The sequence below is a fragment of the Saprolegnia parasitica genome (assembly GCF_000151545.1).
Source record: "Saprolegnia parasitica CBS 223.65 unplaced genomic scaffold supercont2.103, whole genome shotgun sequence".
Taxonomy (NCBI): domain Eukaryota; phylum Oomycota; class Saprolegniomycetes; order Saprolegniales; family Saprolegniaceae; genus Saprolegnia; species Saprolegnia parasitica.
The window spans coordinates 40,551-52,729 of NW_012156497.1; the positions used below are offsets into that span (position 1 = coordinate 40,551).

At 57.8% G+C, this 12,179-nt stretch overlaps 5 protein-coding genes across 5 annotated transcripts; 2 read left to right on the plus strand and 3 right to left on the minus strand.

Moving 5' to 3' along the window:
* Positions 1 to 258: 258 nt before the first annotated feature.
* Positions 259 to 773, minus strand: SPRG_13565 (hypothetical protein; the record flags this gene model as incomplete). The annotated part of the gene is made up of 2 exons (XM_012352620.1): positions 259 to 390; positions 456 to 773. 2 exons carry the CDS (start codon positions 771 to 773, stop codon positions 259 to 261), a joined length of 450 nt encoding a protein of 149 aa, XP_012208010.1.
* Positions 774 to 3,281: 2,508 nt separating this feature from the next.
* SPRG_13566 (hypothetical protein) lies at positions 3,282 to 3,727 on the plus strand. The gene has a single exon (XM_012352621.1). The coding sequence runs from the start codon at positions 3,297 to 3,299 to the stop codon at positions 3,714 to 3,716; it is 420 nt and encodes a 139-aa protein (XP_012208011.1). The 5' UTR covers positions 3,282 to 3,296; the 3' UTR covers positions 3,717 to 3,727.
* A 916-nt stretch (positions 3,728 to 4,643) lies between these two features.
* On the plus strand, positions 4,644 to 5,081 carry SPRG_13567 (hypothetical protein; the record flags this gene model as incomplete). Its single annotated transcript, XM_012352622.1, has 1 exon — positions 4,644 to 5,081. One exon carries the CDS (start codon positions 4,644 to 4,646, stop codon positions 5,079 to 5,081), a length of 438 nt encoding a protein of 145 aa, XP_012208012.1.
* A 636-nt stretch (positions 5,082 to 5,717) lies between these two features.
* On the minus strand, positions 5,718 to 10,965 carry SPRG_13568 (hypothetical protein; the record flags this gene model as incomplete). The annotated part of the gene is made up of 9 exons (XM_012352623.1): positions 5,718 to 7,441; positions 7,489 to 7,618; positions 7,663 to 7,866; positions 7,920 to 8,087; positions 8,131 to 8,223; positions 8,268 to 8,417; positions 8,465 to 9,161; positions 9,213 to 9,492; positions 9,543 to 10,965. The coding sequence occupies 9 exons, from the start codon at positions 10,963 to 10,965 to the stop codon at positions 5,808 to 5,810; spliced, it is 4,779 nt and encodes a 1,592-aa protein (XP_012208013.1). The 3' UTR covers positions 5,718 to 5,807.
* A 789-nt stretch (positions 10,966 to 11,754) lies between these two features.
* Positions 11,755 to 12,170, minus strand: SPRG_13569 (hypothetical protein; the record flags this gene model as incomplete). Its single annotated transcript, XM_012352624.1, has 1 exon — positions 11,755 to 12,170. The coding sequence occupies one exon, from the start codon at positions 12,168 to 12,170 to the stop codon at positions 11,823 to 11,825; it is 348 nt and encodes a 115-aa protein (XP_012208014.1). The 3' UTR covers positions 11,755 to 11,822.
* Between the last annotated feature and the right edge of the window lie 9 nt (positions 12,171 to 12,179).

The following is a 12,179-nucleotide window of genomic DNA, read 5'->3' on the forward strand; positions in this document are numbered from 1 at the left end:
CCGACCAGCTCTTCGTTTCGGCCGATGTCCCATCGCTTGTCTTTTGGTTGATGTGAGCAAGAGTAGCCGTACCCAATACCAACGCAACGTCGGCACACCTCGGTGTTTCCGTACAGCCCTTCTACGGTGCAGCAGCGTAGTATATACAGCGCAGAAGGATCCGTTCTCTATGGGTGCTGGTCGGGATGGCCGTTCGTCGCTTCTGGAGCTGGATCCAAACAACTCTCAAATCTTGGATTTTCGTAAAGATGTGAAAAATTAAACCATTTCGGTGCCACCCGCGTGATGGGTCGTGCGCATCGTCGCTTCATTCCACCCGTGGGTGGCGCCATCGCCGCGGAGCAGTAGCCGAAGAAGATCGAGCATATCCTCGTCCATTCGCAACTCGTGCTCGATCGCGTGCACGGGGATAGGCTCAATGCCAACCAACGGCGATCGGTGTCGGTGACTCCAACAATGGCCGCCGGCGCGTGCGGCGGTGCCTCAAAGCAGCACAGACGCGGGCTGGGTGAGACACGGAGACGCTTCTTGGCCGCGATGCTGTGCCGACAGCAGTACTGCCCAAGACGGGCGTTGGCGTCGCAGCCCGGCTCCTGGCACGGGTTGCGTCCGCCGTGCGAGACGCAGAGCTGGCGCGCATACACTTGGTTGCGGCGATGGGGCGACTTGCAGACGCCGCGGTTGCGGTGGAACATGCACTTGATCGAGTTAAGGCGGCTCGGGAGCGCGCAGCCGTCAAAGATGCACGTCGTCGTCGTGCTAAAGGTCGTCATCTTTGTTTCTTGTAGAGAAAATCGAAAAGAGAAGGCGTGCACACCTACAATTGGCGCCTGCACTTTCTACATTCGGTTGCGGTAGACGAAGTGGGACGCCATGAGTTGTTTTGCCCCGCCATGGACAATGTGTTTTTTGGATCATCGAGGCTAACGTCGGCGTCGACACGGTGTAGTGTTTCATTCGAGGAAGCTCGTCCGCTAGACGTCAATGAAAAAGTAGATAAGCTGCCCAGTAGTTCGATAGCGCAGGTATACCGAGCTAACGTGGCCCAGCAAGGCGCCATCGCCACCGACGCATCGGTGGTTGCCGCCCAGAGCATGTTTCCAGGAAGACCATATGGTCTTGTACACATGGTACATCATGTACGTGTAGTATGAGTGTATATATAGAAGTGTATGTATGTCAATGTACTGTACGTGGCGTACGTACAAGAGCCTCAGCCAGACGGTGGGCTTTGTCGTTGGCAGACACGACTGTGTGGACAGAGATGACCGAGCCCGCGTTGGCTCGCGTTGGCATGCTTTCACTAGTGTAGGACACGGAAAGTGTTGGACATGGGTGAGCACTCTGCGCGATGAATAGAATAGTCTTGCGACAAAAATTTAAATCCAAAATCTAGTACCATTTGAGCGTAAATGGCGCGGCACATCATCGAATTGGACGCTTCCAGGACCACCGTGCTTCTTTGAATCCAGTATTAGTAGACAAAGCAATCTGTAGAAATGAGAGTATTGCCCAGCAAGCAATTGCACGTGCATCGCGTTTAAAGCCTTTGAGGAACGATGGAAGCCGAGACGAGATGTCACGACCAGTCTGACGTGAGACTGAATCAGATGCGCGGCCAATTTTCCGTTGGTGGACCAGAAAAATGACAAGACGCTCGTCCGCTCTTTGTTCAACGTGAATCAAACCGACGTAGCCGGCGGACAAACCTGGAGCAATCGAGGCTTTCGTCTGGAGAAATACCGGTATCAATCAACGATGAGTCTCTGCTGGGATCCATTGAGTCGGAGCGATCATTCGCAGAGACGGCGATAACCCATCCTGCGTGCTTCTCAGGCCATCATATCTACCAGCTCGACTCTTCGAAGCCGTTGCTCGTTCGGACAGGTGTGTACTTGAAAGACGTCTCGACTGTGGAAAGCAAGTGTACAATTCAAAAGCGGCGAGACACCGCACGTCCTCCCAAGACAGCGGCTTTTGCAAGCTCGCTTCCGGTATCGTCATAGGTAGTATACCTTTTGCGTTGGCCCTTGGGTCGTTTATGTGTCGTTTGTTGTTTGCACGTTTCGAACCTGCGAAAGGCTGTCGTCTTTTGATTCTAGTGCCCGAACCTCCACTTGACGCCGATGCAGTCTACAGACTCGGTCTATAGTTCTCTCGATGCTGCTACATACACCTCGGCGGGCTCGGATCGTGGGCCAGCGCCAATACTGGTATTTTGATCCACCGGTAGCTACAGAAGTGGACCGATAACCAGGACATTCGCAACAACGTCTTCGCAGTCGTCACGACGCATCAACCACACGCGTGCCAACAAACTCACTAACAGTAGCGACGTGCCAAGTGCAGTTGTGAGCGACCTTCACGAAGCACGGCGAGACCGTGAGAAAGCAAATACCCGTACAATTGGAACGCGAACCATAGAGACTTGGTGTCTGAATGCCCGACACCGTTGCGCAATCCATTGCCGATTGCCAAACGAGCCGTTCATGGCATTCTAATCTGGGAGGGTGAAGTGGTAACTATGAATCGATCGTAGTTTCATATATGCAACGTTCAGTTGCGTTCAGCCAGTCGTACACGACGCCAATGCAGAGGCAGTCTCAAGGCAGCGCAAGCAAGCACTCCATGCGGACGCCCGAGTGCTCTCTGCCTCACATAGGAAGGTTCTCAGCCACACATGCGTGTCGCCGCAGCACCATGAGCAAACTTGATACGAGCTGTAGTAGGAAAAACAGAGGCGGTTGTTCGACGAACAACACTCGTAGACGGCCTGAATCCGTTGAACCTGCTGTTGATGCGACCTGCACTCAGCGCCACACAAGCAGCGCTACAGTCCCGATGCAACGCGCCTGCTGGTGCCGCCAAGGGAGGCAAAGATCTGGGACGCTCCGCACTCCTCCGTACGAGGCCTCGCCACGTCACAAGATCCCACTCTGCGCACCACATCTCTGCGCGGCGATTGGCCCCTTTCTATTAGAGCAAGCCCTGCATCGAGCCTCTACCTCCAACAAATGCCCTCACAGCGACACAACCAGCACCGTCGACGACGGCTTAACGGACAGGTTACAGAGAACCTCCTTTCCAGATCCAGCATCGCCACCGATAGCGTTGTTTACTGCGGTCTTTCTGCTCGGTGGCATTTTGCTGCGTGGCACACGCTGCAACGCTATGTATCCCATATGGACAACCACCTGGTGTGTTACTCAGTGCGCGACACGCTTACTCGAAGTTTATATCGGCGCTATCGTCCTGCACTTGGCCAGTCATTCTTGAATTCACTCGGCGCGGCCGCAATGGGCCTCTTCACGACCTGCTACCGCGAGTCCTCGGCCATCATTGTCCCCGCGCCCCGAACCCTCGTCGACTGCATCTGTGACGTCGCGGCCGCCAAGCTCGAGGCGAAACTCGGACGCTCCTCGGTCCTCCCGCCCCAGAGCCTGCCTCGCATCCGGCACAAGTTCATCGAGCCCTCGCGCCGGTCCAAGTCGGTCGTCGGTGGCCGCAAGGTGCCGCTTTTACCGCATGAAATCTTCGACGCCAAGACCGACGCACTCTACCGCAACGTCCTCTGTGCTGTGCCCGAAGACGACCGCGCACGCTGCGACCACTGCGAGGAGGCGCTCCTTTTCAACAAGACCGCATCGGTGGTCTGGATTGCGCTCACGCTCGTGCGCCGTCCCCGGTCGCCTCCCAGCGTCGAGACCCACTTGTAAATTTCCCCGACCGTATTTAATTTAATTTTCATTTTCATTTCCGTCGCACGCGCCATTGTGTACCGTGCACATAATTCAATTCGAAACGAAGTAATTGAGCCTTGCCTGCTACCAACGTCGAGGACACTGTGCTGCAAGACGGGTGCCAAGCTATACCTCGAGGCCACGCACTACGCTAAGGTTGGCCATCTTGCAATCCAGGTTTGCAGCGGCAGGGACCGCATGGTACGAACACGGTCGGTGGATAGATAACAGTGTCAATGATGACTTTTTATCCACCAGTATAGTATCCAAAACGATCCGATTCGACGACTGGATCGCTCGATAGGTTTGCGACGGTGCCGATCCTGCGAGGATGGATTGTACCCCAGGGCTACTCACTTCTTCATACATTTGTCCACGGAGTAATAATGAAGAGGAGCATGGCACCCTTCCGTGATGGCACACTGCATTCTACTACGCATGCATAGCAGTAGGACTGTTATCGATATAGAAGTGCAAATGACGCTGTCGGAAAACAGCATCAGCAGGGCCGGCTAGCGTCGTCGGCGCTCGCTCTTCCACCCGCGCCGCAAGTATCCGGATGCACCTTCGGTACCGTGCCACGTCATCCCTATTTCCCACCAATCCTGCATCGAGAATGATGGAAATCTCTAAACATCGCCGTTTGATTGGCGGATCAAACGGGCCGTCGACGCTCGCCACACGCGCTGTCGGCGAGGAGCGCCATGCCAAGCGCTGACGCAACGGCACGTCCACACCTGTGCGCGCACTAAGATCTGAAATGCTCTCCATGGGCCTCACCGAGAGCGCCTGTCTTCCGAGGCGTCGTTGTACAGTCCGCCGGCACGTCGCAGTAACGCGCGACACCATGGTGAGTAGCGATCGCGCGCTGGCGTCGGCGCGCTGCATTTTTGAATTTGCAGCATGGGCTTTTTCACGAGCTGCTTCCGCGAGTCATCGGCGATCGTGCCCACGTCTCTCGTGCGCGACTGCGTCTGCCGCTCGTCGTCCAAGCGGCTCCTGCGGTCGACCTCGTCGCTCTTCAAGTTTCGAGATGTTGACGAAGTCGATTTGAACATCAAGGCCCAGATCCGGCATCGCTTTGTCGAGTGGCCCGCAGCGCGCACCAACGTGACCGTGGTCGGCGGGCGCCGCGTTCCCTTTACGCTCGAAGACCTCTACCACGCCAAGATGGAGCAGCACCAGCGCAGCGTGCTCTGCACCGTGCCCGAAGACGACCACATGCGTTGCGAGTACTGCGAGGAGCCGATTCAATTCACAAAGGCTGCGGCTGTGGTCTGGATTGCGCTCACGCAGGTGCAGCACCCGCTGCCGCTGAACGACGAGCGGCGCGTGGCGTGAGCCCTGCCACTAATTTATCAACGACCCCACTCGCACTAGACTCGCGAGTACGCTCTGGCACAAGGACACACCACCATGAAATAAATGCTAATAGAATGTCCGCAATGAAGCCACGATGTGTACTAGGCAACGCCCGAGCCGAGTGACCGCAGGAACGACCGACCAATGTCTCTTCACGAAACACAGACAACTTGTCTGCGCGGACACAAGACACTTTTCGCTCCATCGTCTAGGCGTGCACCGGATAGCCCGTGTGGCAATTGTCGCCGCAAGGTGGACTGCCGATGCGTTCGCACCATGCAACATAGCTGGGGTCAAGTCACGCACTCGCACAATAGCTGGCGTGTGTGGTGTCGACAGCCGTGTGGTGTCGACAGCCGTGACGATAGCTTCTTGTAGCCACAGGTAATCGAATGATCTCCAGCTGCAACACGTGTGACTGCGTCTACAGAGGTTCTCGGATCCCACCCGCGCGACGACCGTTGCTTCCCGCCCCTAGTTACGAGCGCGCCGTGTCCCATGCCTCCGTCCCATGTGTGCCGTGGATCGTTTATCGGATGCTATACCGGTATCTGAATTGATCCGATAGTTGTTCTCGAACCGAGTTATTACATCGATCGGATAGTTGGAGAGATAGATAGATAGTTACGGTCGTTGGATAGATAGAATGGACGCACCGTGGCTACAAGGCCACGAGACACTCGTCACTGACACATTGTTTCGTCGTTACTGCCGCCAGCGCGGCCGGGCGTCGCCCACGAGGTCCAGCACCGTCTGTGCCTTGTCGCGCACATGCCGATCGTTGGCGCCACAGAGCCGCACGACCGTCTCGGTCGCGCCGTCGCAGTGGGCAAAGACGCTCTTTTGCGTATCCAGCACGCAGAGATTGGTGAGCCACTGCAGCGCGAGTGCGACGAGCGGTGCGTCAATATCGCTGGCTGCGAGCACGGCTATGCACGTGCGGAGGTGGTCGCAGCCGCTTGCAAATGGCGCGTCGTAGCTCAAGCCCGTGAGCGCGCGCACCGCGTGTTCGACGACCTCTGCATTCGCCTCGAGCTGCGGCGTAGTGGCAAAGGCCTCGCAGAGGTGCAGACAGAGGCCAATCCATCTCTGGTGTGGGTCGGCGAGGACCGCGGTTCGATTCTCGGGGTGGTAAAACAGTACGTTGGCGACAATCGTCAAGACGTGGACGCGGACGCGGCCGAGCGCGTGGGTGGCGTAGGTATACAGCTTGGGCAAATGCAGCGCGAGCCGCGTTTGGTTGTCGCGGTGCCAGCTCAGTTGGATGAGAGCCCACGTCACTTGCAGCGGAAGGTCGTCGTCGTCGAGGCCAACGCTCGACTCGTCGTGGCGCTCGTTCGCCGGGGTCGTAGGCGGTGGCCCCTCGTCCGGTAAGAAGGCTAAGAGAAGCTCGATGGCGTCGTGGTCACCAAGCCACTCGCGGAGGCTGTCGTCCATGGCCAAGTGCCCGAGCACCATGACGGCCGCGAGCTGCACCGTGGTGAAGGGCGATCCGCAGAGCTGGAGGCACAGCGTGACGTATGTCTCCGGCGCCTTGGCACAGAGCGCCCGGAACCCGTTGGCGCAGCTCTCCATGACGTGGACGAGCACGGTGGCGATGTTGCCTTGGATGCAATCCAGCTTGTTGTCTTCGACCGCGTCGCTCAAGTAGGGCGCTTGGGCGAGCTCGAGGAGCTGAAGGATACCGTCGCTGTGGAGCAAGGCCAACCCGACGCCTTCGTGGCGCTGGCTTAAGCTTGCAAGCGCCGCCGTGGCCACATCCAGCACATCGACGTCGCGCTGCGTCTTGCAGCAGTGCAGTAGCAACGGAAGCGCGTCGAGCCGCAACAGAACCGACTGGTTGGTCGGGTTGTTGAACGCGACATTGCCGAGCGAGTGCAGTGCATGCATTTGCAGGATGGGCGACGACGATGCATTTTTGCCCAAGTCCACGAGTGTTTGGAGAAACCCCGGGGTACGGCCCATGAGGTGGGTATTGCGCGCGTGGAGTGCTAAAATCGCAATCGAGGCGAGCGCGCTCTCACGGACCGGTTGCGGGTGCCCCGGGCCACAGAGACCGAGCAAGATCGGGAGCGCCCCGTCCGAATCGCCGACCGCAAGGAGGTTGGTCTCGTTCACGCAGCAGTCGGGCGGCGTCGGGTGGTGAGGCCACCGCTTCGTTTCGCGCAGCACGTGCAGCCGTTCGAGGTGCGACTGGTACTTCTCGTGCTCGCGGGGGTCGGCGCTCACGTTCATGGCCTCGGACGCCATGTCCATGGACGCATCAAAGTCGTCGCATTTGGTCTCCTCCAGGACAGCGTACGCTTCTTTCGTGAGCAGTTGGACCCAGTTGTGCCACACTGCAGGACACGTATTGCCATATGTTTGGTGCCATTAGAGAACGTACTCGTCTTGGCTTGCCACCCCACGTAGCGCTGGGACTGGGGCTGGTTCCACGCGATTTTACCAAGCGACGCGGTCGCGAGCGTGCGCAAATCGGCCGCGACACCTGGTGCCTTGCACAGCGCGACAAGAATCTATGTATCAAGTTGATGTATTTGTCACACGTCGGACAGTGTACGGGAATGACAGACGCGTCCCGCAGTGCGTCGTTGGCGTGACCGCAGAGGTGCGCAATGCCTTGGAGGAAAAAACGCACGAGGTGGTGCGCGTTTGCCAGCAGCAGCTGCACGCTCACGCGCTGGTGCCAGATCTCGCGCCGCAGATGTCGCTGGTCCTTTCGGTGCTCTTGGACTTTGGCCTCGAGGTCTCGCTGGTACTTGAGCTATACGCACCATAATAGACGATCCAAGATGACGACGACAACGTGTGACATACCATGACATCGTTGCTGGCTTCGATGCACTGCTTGAGTGACATGTTCCACATTTCTAGTCGGTGGATCTTGCTCAGTTGGTTGACGATGCGCGCTTGCATGTCGTTGATCTCGGCGGCGCGGCGCTTCTCGAGCGCGGCGATGCCGACCAAAAGGTGTTCGTTGAGCACCTGCGCTGAGATTCCCATCGCGGTTGCAAGGACGGCGTCGCACCTTGTGGTCGGAGAGCTCGCACTTAACGGCCTTGAGCCACTGCATGCGAAGCGTTGCGTCGGCAAGCGTCACTTCCAGCTTGGTTTCCAGTGCCTACACTGCGATCGCCTTTGGCCCATGGCTGCCTCTCTTCGCACCTGCCGGGCGGCAGTGTGTTCTGCGACAAGGTCTTCGATCTGCACGTCGTAGGCGGCTTTGATCGCGACAATTTCGGCTTCGAGGCGCTGGATCTCGAGCTTCAAGAGCCGCAGCGTCTCGACCGTTGTCTTGTCGACAACGCGGTCGACCTAGCACAGGACAATCATTTGTCTAGTCTCTAAATAGGACGTCCTACATCCTGCAGCATGGCGATGAGTGTGGCCTTCTCGTGCTCGACTTGGCGTTGGTGCAGAATTGCCATCGCGCGCTCCGCCTGCAGCTTCTCGATGGTCTCTTCCAGACCAAAGATGGTCACCGCATGGGCGCTCTCGAGGTCGCGGAGGCGCGCTTCGTAGCGCTGCGATTGCTGCGTGAGCAGCCACTCGTCGGCTTGGAGCCAGATGGTTTCGTCGGTTCGCTCGAGTCGTGCGAGGGCGCGCCAGCGCGCCTCCCGCTCGTAGTTGAGTGCAATCATTTGACGAAGCAGAACCAGGCGCGCCGGTGACGTGGCGGGCGCGAGCGGCAATCCCGCTTTGGCAAGGACGGCTTGTTCGACGTCGATCGCATCCAGCAAGGTTCGCTCGGCCTGCGCGTCGTTCCAGAGCCTTTCCGCATCGCTCTGCAGCAGCGCTTCCTCGTCAAGGCGGGCGTTATGAAAGCGTAGCGCATGCATCTCGTACGCCATCAGGTCGACAAGGCCTTTCTCCTCGCGGTCGATTTCGTCGATCGCAGCTTGGATCTTGACGCAATAGTAGCTGCACTGGGCATCGGAGAGTGCCTCTAGCTTGGCTTTTTCGAGCAGATTCATGGCTTGCAATGGCACGCGCTTCGCCGCCTCGAGGCGCATCTCCAGATCGACCAAGTTGTTTTGCAGCACGTGCAACCGCTCTTCCCTGTAGTTCGTTGGTGTGAGAAAAGATCAAGTTGATACGTTGATACGATACCGCGCCGTGCGGTCTACAAGCGACTTGGTGCGCCACACAAGGTACTCGGTCTTCTTGGCCCACAGACTCGCACCGCGCTCGACTTCAGCCGCGACGACCGCTTCGTAGAACGCGAGGCTGTCCCGAATGGATGGCGTCGGCTGGTGCTTGAGCTCGTGCGCCCACTCGCGCAGCTTGTGCTCGAGCTCCTGCGCCTCCTGCGCACGACTAGCGGCCGTGGCATCCCACTTTGCCATGGCTTGGTCGTACACATCGAAGCGCGACCGACCGTCCTCGTCCTCTGTAAATATCAATGTGTCGGCCATGTATCAACTTGAGTGCTAGACGTACCGGGTGCGAGCGATGGCTGCGGTAGCGGTCGTTGTAACTCGGCGAGCTCGTCGGCCCCGCCTTCGAGGCTTTCTTCCAGCTCTGCCTTTCGCGCCTCAAGCACTTCAATGCGCTCCGTCGTATCGACTACCAGTGCTTCAAGCCGCCCGCGGAACGCGTCGTGCTTCTCCCATAAGGCGTCTTCGCGCAAGACAAACGCCTTGATGTCGGACTGGAGCGTCAGCATGTGCTGGTAGGCTGCGTCCGCGACCTTGTGAAAGGTGACGGCCGGCACAACACTCTGCGGCGCACAGAGCCGCGGTCGGTCCGGGTCGACGGGCGCGATAACCTCGGGCTCGGGCGGTGCTTCAAACTCGACGGCCTTTCCCACCGGAGATTTCGCCGGCGATTTGCGCCCGGTCTTGAGCTCCTTTTCTTTCGCGAGCTTGGCGTCGGCCTCGGCCTTGGCGGCCGCGAGCTCACGCTGTTGCTTTGCAATCTTCTTGCGCTCCGCGGCAATGTACGCTTGGGCCTCGTCGTCTATGGTTTTTGCCTCGGCGCGAAGGCGGTGACCAACCACCTTCTGTAGCTGCTGACTCAGTGTTTCGAGGGCGAGCTGGTCGCCGCGGAGAAGCGCCTCCCGGCGCTCTATCTCGTCTCGCTTGTCTTCAAACTGGCGCCGAACATCGAGTGGATTTAGCGCCTCGGCTTCGGCGTCGCTGTCGTAGTCGTCGTCGTCGACGGCGACCGGCGCTCCGTTCGTCGCGTCCTTGCTGTCCTCTGCGGCGTCGTCGAGATTTGTCACTGGATCAACAAGTTGCGTCGTGTGTCTCGGCGTGACGTCGGTCAGGAGCGTGAGCACGACACCCTCCCGCCACGCCATCTTCTTCTTGTCCCAGCCCAGCGGCGGCTCGTACGCCATGATGGCTGGCTTTTCCCAGGCACTTTCGCCCGTGATGGCGTTGTAAAAGTAGCTGCCATCGACAAGCGACCACTGCTTGGCCTGGGCCATGCGCGAGACAATCTCGTTGGCCTCTGTCAGGAGCGCGAGCTGCATGTGTGCGGTCGCGGCCCGCGCGTTCACTTCGGCCGGCGTCGGTGGCAGATCCTTCATGAACGGACGCAGCACAGTGGGCGGCAGGGCCACTTCGGACGGCCATGCATCCGCAATCCACTCTTTCTCGGCCGCCCGCGCTTCCTTTTCTTTGGTCCACTTGGTGAAGAGCGACTTGTGCTTGAGCTGCGCCTCGTGCAGCTGCTTCTGGAGGGCACTCGTAGACGCCTGATGTGCCTGCTTGATCGACGCGGTGCTGGCACGCAGCGCGGTGACGCGTCGCGCGTACTCGTCCAGCTTGATTGTCCATGCCCGCTCGGCCGCCGCGATGGCATCCTCGAATTGCTCCAACGGTGTGCGTGGCGGTGCCTCCACAGGAAGGTTGTCCATCGATTCTTCAGTGGATGCCTCGTTCGATGCGTTGTCATCTGTGTCTGAAATCGGTGGTGCGGCAGCGTCCGTCGGTGTCGGCGCGTCGGACGGCTCCATCCCCGCGGTTGACGACCGTTCAAGATTCGTAGTTGGCCAATCAAAAAGCGCCATGACCCGTACGGATGATAACCGGAAGATACCACAGCAACTTGACCAAATCCACGTTCCGATAGCAGATGATAGCCAATCTGTAGTGCGCGCACTGTATTTTAGCCATCGATGAATGAACTATCGTACCTCGTTCACGATTGTTTATGCATTGATGTACCGTATACCTCAAAATAACTCACCCACCAAATCAGCCAAAAAGAACGAAAATTTATGATGTGTAATTTCACTCAAAGTGGATTATTATGAGGTGTCGTATAAATTAGGCTGTGGTGGGCTGTGGTGCGATAATATCGCACCACAGAGGATGGTCAAAACAAAAGGACTCGTTAGCGGCCTGCTAACGATTTGAGAAAACGGGCTCCAAAGCTTTTAGCGCTTTTGATTGGTCGCCAGAAAGCGATTTTATTGGTTGCTTCGAAAGGTGATGATAGGAGAGAGCCAATGATCGAGCTTAAGAACGTCAGAGGCGGATAGGAGGTCGCTGATAGGCTACCCTAACTCCCTTTCGCGCCCGGTTAGCACAAAAAGTACGACGTTTCTGTCCAAAAGAGCTACACCAGTCGATTCCCCATAGAATATTGATCAATTATCGATTAGTACTCCAAAACCGTCTCAAATATGCTAACGCGGCCTTTTGTTTTGACTGACCTCATATTATGATGTGTTACAACCAAGGGTATATAATAATTATTATATACCCTTGGTTACAACACACAGTGCTCCAGCTTGTTACACACATCATCATATAGATGATCATGCTGGCCGGCCGCGTCCTTGGCCTCCAGTGGCACGCGCACGATCTGGCACGCGAGGCACGGCCCGATGTTGCACTGCTGAAAGTGGTTCAGCAAGTACTTGGAGCTAATGCAGTGCTGGACACCGCACTTGCTCGTCTGGCCGCACGTCGGCATGTGGTTCCAGAGCGTCTTCATCTCGGCGCAGTCCGTCACCTTGCAGTCGGCCGCGTGGCACCACGTCGCGTGCCGCAGCAGCAAGAGGCGGTGGTGCTGCTTGACAAGCATCGGCCGGAACTGCTCGAGCTGCCCCATCATGTGCTGGAT